At 36.7% G+C, this 10,000-nt stretch overlaps 1 protein-coding gene across 6 annotated transcripts in view; it reads left to right on the plus strand.

Moving 5' to 3' along the window:
• The window catches only part of LOC137631578 (protein bric-a-brac 1-like), a 406,081-nt gene that overhangs the window by 231,176 nt on the left and 164,905 nt on the right, over window positions 1-10,000 (plus strand). For 2 of the 6 annotated variants that reach the window (XM_068363416.1, XM_068363417.1), the window contains exon 6: window positions 5,777-6,720. The exons of the other annotated variants lie outside the window; for them this stretch is intronic. In XM_068363416.1, coding sequence (XP_068219517.1) covers window positions 5,777-6,423 — 647 coding nt within the window. In that variant the 3' untranslated portion in view covers window positions 6,424-6,720. Of the gene's footprint in view, window positions 1-5,776; window positions 6,721-10,000 lie in introns of those variants that run through there. 6 annotated transcript variants of the gene reach the window in all.

The raw sequence follows: 10,000 nt of genomic DNA on the forward strand, positions 1-10,000 counted from the left end.
CATTGATGAATGACCTTTAAACCTTTGAAAAAAGAAAAAAAAAAGGTTGAAATTATCAGGAGTGAAGTTACGTTTTAAAAAGAGCAATATAGGAAGAAACCGAATTATTAACAATGAAATCATCCCAACGCTTGAAAAAACACAAGGAAAGAAACTGTCATGGGGCCATCCAACCTTGAACAATGCTGATGTGCAGATTATTGCGGGAAGTGGCGTCTTGACGTGTGTAACGGGATTATCGTAGACGAAGAGGCATATAGTGATAACAATAGTACCGACGGAGGAATGGCAGCTATTTCGTCACAATAATGTACTAGCTTTTTTTGGCCTAGCTCTTTTGTATCGCACTCCTGGTAAACCACCGTGAGAGCTAACTGATTCATTATTATTTGGAAGTTTAAAAAAAAAAAAAATAGATGAGATGAGGTTGGTGATGGAGGGAGATCAGGACCCTTCTGGAGGCTGTGGTAGTCTGCTGGAAACGTCCCTACATGGCAGGGTTGTCAGATTGGGCTTTTTCGGGCCCCCCCCCCCAAAAACACTCCAAATTTGGCCTTTTACCGTCCTAGATAACTAAATTTGGCGTTTTTTAAATTGGTTAGCCTTAAATGTTATATTTTCGGCCTTTTTCTACGATTAGGTTGGCCTTTTTAAAGCTGCAGTTGATCAGACGTTGGCCTTTTTAAAGCTGCAGTTGATCAGACGTTGGCCTTTTTAAAGCTGCAGTTGATCAGACGTTGGCCTTTTTAAAGCTGCAGTTGATCAGACGTTGGCCTTTTTAAAGCTGCAGTTGATCAGACGTTGGCCTTTTTAAAGCTGCAGTTGATCAGACGTTGGCCTTTTTAAAGCTGCAGCTGATCAGACGTTGGCCTTTTTAAAGCTGCAGCTGATCAGACGTTGGCCTTTTTAAAGCTGCAGCTGATCAGACGTTGGCCTTTTTAAAGCTGCAGCTGATCAGACGTTGGCCTTTTTAAAGCTGCAGCTGATCAGACGTTGGCCTTTTTAAAGCTGCAGCTGATCAGACGTTGGCCTTTTTAAAGCTGCAGCTGATCAGACGTTGGCCTTTTTAAAGCTGCAGCTGATCAGACGTTGGCCTTTTTAAAGCTGCAGCTGATCAGACGTTGGCCTTTTTAAAGCTGCAGCTGATCAGACGTTGGCCTTTTTAAAGCTGCAGCTGATCAGACGTTGGCCTTTTTAAAGCTGCAGCTGATCAGACGTTGGCCTTTTTAAAGCTGCAGCTGATCAGACGTTGGCCTTTTTAAAGCTGCAGCTGATCAGACGTTGGCCTTTTTAAAGCTGCAGCTGATCAGACGTTGGCCTTTTTAAAGCTGCAGCTGATCAGACGTTGGCCTTTTTAAAGCTGCAGCTGATCAGACGTTGGCCTTTTTAAAGCTGCAGTTGATCAGACGTTGGTCTTTTCTCGTTTGGAAAACCTGGTAACTCTGCTACATGGCAATCTGTTGGAAAAGAGTTCGAGACCCGCTCAAGCTCAGCTCATTTTAAGTGTTTGCAACATCACTATCCCTCTTAGGTAGGAATAGGAGGGGTGTCGGTTTGAGTAGCCTATATGTCTACCTGCTGAGTTATCAGTAGCCTATGGCTGGCCCTCCCTGGTCCTAGCTTAAGTGGAAAGGGGGCCTTGATCGCTGATCCTAGGTATATATGATCAGTCTCTGGGGCATTGTCCTGACCCTTGCTTCTGACATTCATGAGCGACCTTTGAATTAGGTTTTAATATAGAAGACATTATGGTTATCCATGTTTTAGTAGCTATATTGGAACTGTACCAACCGTGTGTCACACGATCGTACATAGTTCATTTTGTGCTTGTATCTTCGCTCTCCCCTCGCACTAAAACGAACCTGAAAAATCATGTCTGTTTTTTCCTCTGTAACAGTGTCAATATTTGAACATGAAAATTCTTGTTGCTTTGAGATTTTGTATATAAAGGAGAGTGTTCTTTAATAAACTAACTCAGTTGCTTTCACACTGCCTTTGAGTTCACAACCTTCTCTCGGCTCCGTCTCAGAACAATTATTACTGAAAAAATACGAAATTGAAGAATTATAGCTATTGATTGACTTGTATTTTTGTAGTCAGCATAAAGTATGAACTTTTAGGTGCAAAAGCTTTATAAATTATTGATAAGTTTCGATACAGTAATGAAAGGTAAAGCTGTCTCGTTTCAGTCCCAGTTTCATCAGGATAGATGCTCATCACAATGTCAGCTGTGAACCTCCCTAGTAAACAGCTTAATATCACGATCCCTGCTGTGATCGATCTGCTGCCATGCAAATGCTAGGCGAACACCTTACCACTGTACTAGCCAGGGGACTTGTGGAATAATTCATGGAGCTCTTTTTATTTATTTATTTAGAGATGGTAAAAAAACTTTCCATTTTAAAAGGAATATCTTTTAAATCTGTATGTTGTACAGGCTTCACAATATTGTAATAATTTTATTTATTCTCCACCCACAATTAATGTATTTCCCAGTGTCTATTGAGCAATAGATACATTGATTTATCTATTTTTGTGGGTAAACTGTCTATCAGATAATCTTACGGCCATCACCTGTTAAGGGTTAAGAAAATAAAGATTTAGGAGTGAGGCTTATCTCTCTCTCTCTCTCTCTCTCTCTCTCTCTCTCTCTCTCTCTCTCTCTCTCTCTCTCTCTCTCTCTCCAATGCCTTAGGTTAGAGTTCTCTTGCTTGAGGGTACACTCGGACAAACTATTCTATCTTATTTCTCTTCCTCTTGTTTTGTTGTTTTTATAGTTTATATAGGAAATATTTATTTGAATGTTACTTGTTTCCTTTCCTCACTGGGCTATTTTCCCTGTTGGAGGCCCTGGGTTTAAAGCATCCTGCTTTTTCAATTATATTCTATCTTATTTCTCTTTTCGTTTTGTTGTTTTTTATAGATTACACAGGGAATATTTATTTTAATGTTGCTACTTGTTTCCTTTCCTCACTGGGCTATTTCCCTGTTGGGGCCCCTGTGTTTATAGCATCCTGCTTTTCCATCTAGGGTTGTTGCTTAGGAAATAATAATAATAATCATAATAATAATAATAATAGTTATTGCTGCTGCTGATCAACGTCTTCTGAAGGCGTGATATTGAAGTGTAAACAGAAATTTCAATTACCATATGTCGCACCCCCTAAAGCTTGATTACCAGAGAAGAAGGGGCATGTCATCACTGAGAAGCGTAATATCTTAACCATTCAATTCTAACCTACACTGTTAAAATCTCCGTAAAAATGACTGTTCTCAGCCGCATTTCAGTAAAATTTTGCGACCGTAATTGTACCCCACTTTGTTATTCTATTTTAGTGGTTGGTGACCGTAACATCAGCCCTTTGCGTCAATATAACCGTTTTTCAAACGGTAAATGCCTGGCAACATTTATTCCATGATTTTTAACGTTTATATATAATTTATATATATATATATATATATATATATATATATATATATATATATATATATATATATATATATGTATGCATATATATATATGCATATACACTTACACACACACACACATATATATATATATATATATATATATATATGTATATATATATATATATATATATATATATATATATATATATATATATTTATATGTATATATATATATATATATATATATATATATATATATATATATTCATATTCATATTCAAGTGTATAGGGCCAATGAGGGGGCAATTTTTCCCCAGTAAAACCTGCCAAGCCGTGAGCGGGTCTTGAACTCGAACTCTACGAATAGGACTTTATTAAGGCCCTATGAAGTATCACAACTTGAGGGGGCTGGGGAATTTGGTGCCAAAAAAGAAAAGAACCGGTGTTTTAAATATAACCTCGATGTAGATTCTTGTATTTGAATGTTTCCTGACACGAGTTTTAATTTCCATCTGCAAGAATCATGTGAATTCCTTAGTCTTCAGAGAAGCCACTTACAGAACTCTCTGGACTAGACGTCTTAGTATTATTATTATTATTATTATTATTATTATTATTATTATTATTATTATTATTATTATCCAAGCTACAACCCTAGCTGGAAAAGCAAGATGCTATAAACCCAGGGGCTCCAATAGGGAAAAATAGCCCAGTGAGGAAAGGAAATAAATAAATGAAGAGAACAAATTAACAATAAATCATTCTAAAAAAGTAACTACGTCAAAACAAATATGTCATAATATATATAAACTATTAACAACGTCAAAAACAAATACGTCATATATAAACTATAAAAAGAAAAAAAAAAACGTTCTCTGTCCCATGTAGGCACAGATGGATTAATTTACCTATTCAAAATGAGGTTAGGGAATTACAATGTTATTTATACAAAGGAAAATGCTATATAAAGCACTTTAAAATAAAATGAGAAATGTAATATTCAACTGGTCTAAATGGGGCCAGGCAAAGTTTCGTTTTTTCTGATACAATGACTATTGTCTACAGTAGTCGAATTTTGCCTGGTACGTTACATGATCGATAAACTTGATTAATTTGAATTGAATACATCAAGTTAAAACATTCTTAGGAATGGTTCAGAACTTTTAATTTGCTTAAGAGACCCGGAAATATCTGTGGCTCAGCTATTATTATTATTATTATTATTATTATTATTATTATTATTATTAAATGCTAAGCCACAACCCTAGTTTGAAAAGCAGGATGCTATAAGCCCAGGGGTCCCAAAAGGGAAAATAGCCCAGTGAGGAAAGGAAACAAGGAAAAATAAAATATTTTAAGAATAGTTACAACATTGAAATAAATATTTCCTCCATAAACAATAAAATCTTCAACAAAACAAGAGGAAGAGAAATCAGATAGAACAGTGTGCCCGAGTGTACCCTCAAGCAAGAGAACTCTAACCCAAGACAGTGGAAGACCATGGTACAGAGGCTATAGCACTATCCAAGACCAGAGAGCAATGGTTTGATTTTTTAGTGTCCTTCTCCTAGAAGAGCTGCTTACCATAGCTAAAGAGTCTCTTCTACCCTGACCAAGAGGAAAGTAGCCACTGAACATATTACATTGCCGTAGTTAACCCCTTGGGTGAAGAAGAATTGAATGGAATTAGATTCCGGAAATATCCGTGGCTCAGCTAGATAAGAATTGAATAGATTTAGCTTATCAGTATTGTCTCAAGAGAGAAGAGAGCGATTAAGTCTTGATATGTTTCAATGGTAGCGAGAAGAAAATGGTTTTGGGATAACTCACGCGATAATTAGTGGTACTAGAAATATGAATTTGAAAGGGACGTTAATTTCATATTTAGAAGAAAAGATTTGTGTATGCGAAAAGCATTTGTAAATTGTGTGTTATAAAAGGATATGATTCTTAAAAGAACATTATTTTTATAATGAATAGATTCGGGCTCTCTCTCTCTCTCTCTCTCTCTCTCTCTCTCTGGTAGAAATTAACCGTTTGTTAACTGTGTCCGGAATCTTGTCCTGTTATTGCTGTGAACTAGTCCTGAATAATCTGCTCTAAATTAGCTTATTGAATTCCGTGATCTCCTCACCTTGTCCTTCTTGTTCGCCTATCGCAGCTTTGTGCTTCACGAACTGGCTAATCATAACTGTGCTCTGAATACCTGACATAAAAAAAAAAAAAAACCACTCTGTGTTGATGTTATTGTTGTTGTCGTTGTTGAATGAACGTTATACCTCATTTTTTTTTATTGATTAGCGATTGATGTTGATCTCTATATATCAAATATGGCGGCTGTACCGAGGTGGTGGTGTTGTTTCAGGTGTTCCGGCCATGGCTGGTCCCGCCGCCGGAGGAGGATGCGGTGGTAACGGCGTCAGCGGCGGCATCGCCGGACCCGGATGCGGTTTGCCTATTATGATGCCTGGGGGAGGCGGCGGCGGCGGAGGGGGAGGTGGAGGTGGTGGTGGTGTTGGAGGAGGAACCGTCGTTGGTGGAAGCGGCAGCGAACGGTTCCCGTGCCGCGCCCCGGTGACTTGTCCGGTATGTGGTCGAATCTGTTCCAACAAGTACATTTTACGGACCCACATGGAGGACCGCCACTCGGGCCCGCAGCGCCTCACCTGCCCCCACTGCGCCAAGGAGTACTCCTCCCGCAACTCGCTCCTCTCGCACATCTCCAGGTACCACCGCGAGCGGGAGCCCGGTCCGGTGCCGCTCCCCACCGTCGAGCTCCTGGAGGCCGGTAAAAGCTCCCAGGCTCCGGCGCCGTCTTCGTCAGCGGCGGCCGTTGCCATGGCGCAGACGTCCTCGTCTTCCTCTCACCCCTTAGGGCTAACCAACGACGTTCCTAGTTCCCCATCTCGCATTCATCTTGTTGATCACAAACCTCATGATCTAACATACTCCCACCATCACCATCATCATCTAATCAGTCATTCTCAGTTACCTGGACCATCTTCGCATTAAGATCTATATTCATTATCAAGTCTAAATATAATTTTTATTATTATTATTAACAAAGTTTAAGTTTTGAATTAAATTGTATATTATTATCAATGAAATAGAAACACTGATTATATATAACAGGTACACAGTCCCATTTATATAACTGCTTACATATTCCTAATTAACCAAGGTAATGAACATGCAAAGTACGTGTACGTGCAGAATTTGTATTCGCAGAATTCCTTGAGCCTTTTAAGTGTACGTGCATGCGTGTGTACTGCTGATGTAAATGCTGATAATTATATTTACTGAATACGATGGCAGACTTTCATTATCATTTATTATAATTGTTGTAGTTTTTGTTATTATTATTATTATTATTATTATTATTATTATTATTATTATTATTATTATTATTATTGCCTCTGCAAAGGTTATATATTTCCCTGTGTTTATTTATATGTTTGTCTGTTAGCAAGATTACTTCAAAACTACTTGTAGGATTTTCACCAAATTTTCACCACGGATAGATGTCACGCTGTGCAAGAAACCATTAAATTGTGGAGGTGATCTGGATTAAGATTGTGATTCTGTTTATTATTATTATTATTATTATTATTATTATTATTATTATGATGCAGTAGAATCATTCACGGTCGACATGTGAAAAAGGAAAAGCTTGGTCCGTAGACTTGATTAAAATATTTAAAATCTTCATTGGCGGAGGTCTGTTTTTATTTGTCATTACTATTATTATGCCAATTTAGAAGCGAATTGTCTGTTATTTTTCCATTTATTTATTTGCAACGTTTTTCTCATGATCAGACGGGTGTGAAAGGCAGTAAAGTACCAGTTATTTAGGATCATTTCTCAGAAAAAAAAGATATATGCAAATATTATTATGTTGAAAGTTACCCGGCATAGAAATGATATAAAATTAGGTCTGCACTTGTGAGATATATATATATATATATATATATATATATATATATATATATATATGTGTGTGTGTGTGTGTGTGTAAATATATAATTTTATAAATACAGTATATATGTATATATATATATATATATATATATATATATATATATACATATATATATATGATCCTTATTATTATTATTATTATATTTATTATTATTACTTGCTAATCTACAACCCTAGTTGGGAAAGCCGGATGCTATAAGCGTAGGGCCTCCAACAGGCTAAATAGACCAGTGAGGAAAGGAAACAAGGAAAAATAAAATATTTTAAGAACAGTAATAGCATTGAAATAAATATTCCCTATATAACTATAAAAACTTTAACAAAACAAGAGGAAGAGAAATAAGATAGGATAGTGTCCCCGAGTGTACCCTCAAGCAAGAGAACTCTAACACAAGACATTGAAAGACCATTTAACAGAGGCTGTGGCACTATCCAAGACTAGAGAACAATGTTTTGATTTTGGAGTTTCCTCCTAGAAGAGCTGCTTACCATAGCTAAAGAGTCTCTTCTACCCTTCCCAAGAGGAGAGTGGCCACTGAACAATTACAGTGCAGTAGTTAACCCCTCGGGGGAAGAAGAATTGTTTGGTAATATCAGTGTTGTGAGGTGTATGAGGACAGAGAATATGTAATGAATAGGCCAGTCTATTCGATGCACGTGTAGGCTAAGGAAAAATGAACCGTATCCAGAGAGAAGGATCCAAAGTAGTACTGTCTGGCCAGTCAAAGGACCCCATAACTCTCTAGGGGTAGTATTTCAACAGGTGGCTAGTGCCCTAGCCAACCTACTACCTATTGTCCATTTCTTTTAGCGAGGCAGATTTGCACCGACTCGCAACGGTGCCCTTTTAGCTCGGAAAAGTTTCCTGATCGATGATTGGTTAGAATTATCTCGTCCAACCAATCAGCGATCAGGAAACTTTTCCGAGCTAAAAGGGCACCGTTGCAAGTCGGTGCAAATCTGCTTCGCTAAAAGAAATGGACTATAGTGTGTGTGTGTGTGTGTGTGTGTGTGTGTGTGTGTGTGTGTTGCCCTTTTAACAGAGAATTAGGTTATGGTTAAGAAATCTCCTATCACATTCACCTAAATCATGCATGAAAAGAGCAGTAAGAAATCCCTACGTATTATGATTTATTGATAGTTCCGAATAAATGTTCAACATAAATCTTTGAAATTGAAGTTATGCTTTTTGTGAAAAATTATATTTTTACATGGTTTTCTTTACCACACTCAGGAAAAAATTCAGTCGAAAGGTAGTTAGTATATTGGGTGAAGTGTTGAATTCTAAACGCAAAGTTTTGTATATATATATATATATATATATATATATATATATATATATATATATATATATGCATATTCACATATATAATATATGTATATATATGTAAAATATATATACATATATATATAATATATATATATATATATATATATATATATATGTATGTATATACTGTATATATGTATATCATATATATACATATATATATATATATATATATATATATATATATATATATATATATATATATAGCCAGGCACTTGCTCTTTATTATATAGGGGGATAACGTGGCATTCAATGTAAAAGCTGTAGTCTACTGGTCTCTCTCTCTCTCTCTCTCTCTCTCTCTCTCTCTCTCTCTCCCTTCCTATATGCAGAACATCTATAGTCAATAAAGTAGCTTAAAAGACTTTTATGATTGTCTCAGTAGACTTTTACATTTCTCAGAGAAAGCTACCGTCCACTTTATTGGGAAAGGATGAGTAGCAGTTTTCCAGTTTTTTTTTCATTTGCCGAGTTCGTTGGATTACAATGTTTGATACTTCATGTCTTGGAGTAAATTGCGCGTGAAGGAAAAGCTCTTCTTTATTCTTTACATTGCAAAAGGAAAATAAGTATTACCGTGGAGAAAAATACACTATTTACTATATATACACAAAAAAATTATTATTATTATTATTATTATTATTATTATTATTACTTGCTAGGCTACAACCTTAGTTGGAAAAGCAGGATGCTATAAGCCCAGGGGCTCCAACAGGGAAAATAGCCCAGTAAGGAAAGGAAACAAGGAAAAATGAAATATTTTAAGAACAGTGACAACATTAAAATAAACATTTCCTATATAAACTGTAAAAACTTTAACAAAACAAGAGGAAGAGAAATAAGATAGAATAGTGTGCCCGAGAGTACCCTCAAGCAAGAGAACTCTAACCTAAGACAGTGGAAGGCCATGGTACAGAGGCTATGGCACTACCCAAGACCAGAGAACAATGGTTTGAGTTTGGAGTGTTCTTCTCCTAGAAGAGTTGGTTACTATAGATAAAGAGTCTCTTCTACCCTCACCAAGAGGAAAGTGGCCACTGAACGATTACAGTGCAGTAGTTAACCCCTTGAGAGAAGAAGAATTATTTAGTGATCTTTGTGTAGTCAGGTGTATGAGGGCAGAGGAGAATATGTAAAGAATAGGCCAGAACAACAACAACAAGTGCATGCGTGTCTAGCCCATTGCAGGACAGAGGACTCAGACATGTTCTTATTCATGTCTGGGAAATAAATAGATTAAATGTTACTGTGAACTTGCTTATTTTCATAACTGTTTTAAGT

Source organism: Palaemon carinicauda, chromosome 40 (genome assembly GCF_036898095.1).
Source record: "Palaemon carinicauda isolate YSFRI2023 chromosome 40, ASM3689809v2, whole genome shotgun sequence".
NCBI classification, from domain to species: domain Eukaryota; kingdom Metazoa; phylum Arthropoda; class Malacostraca; order Decapoda; family Palaemonidae; genus Palaemon; species Palaemon carinicauda.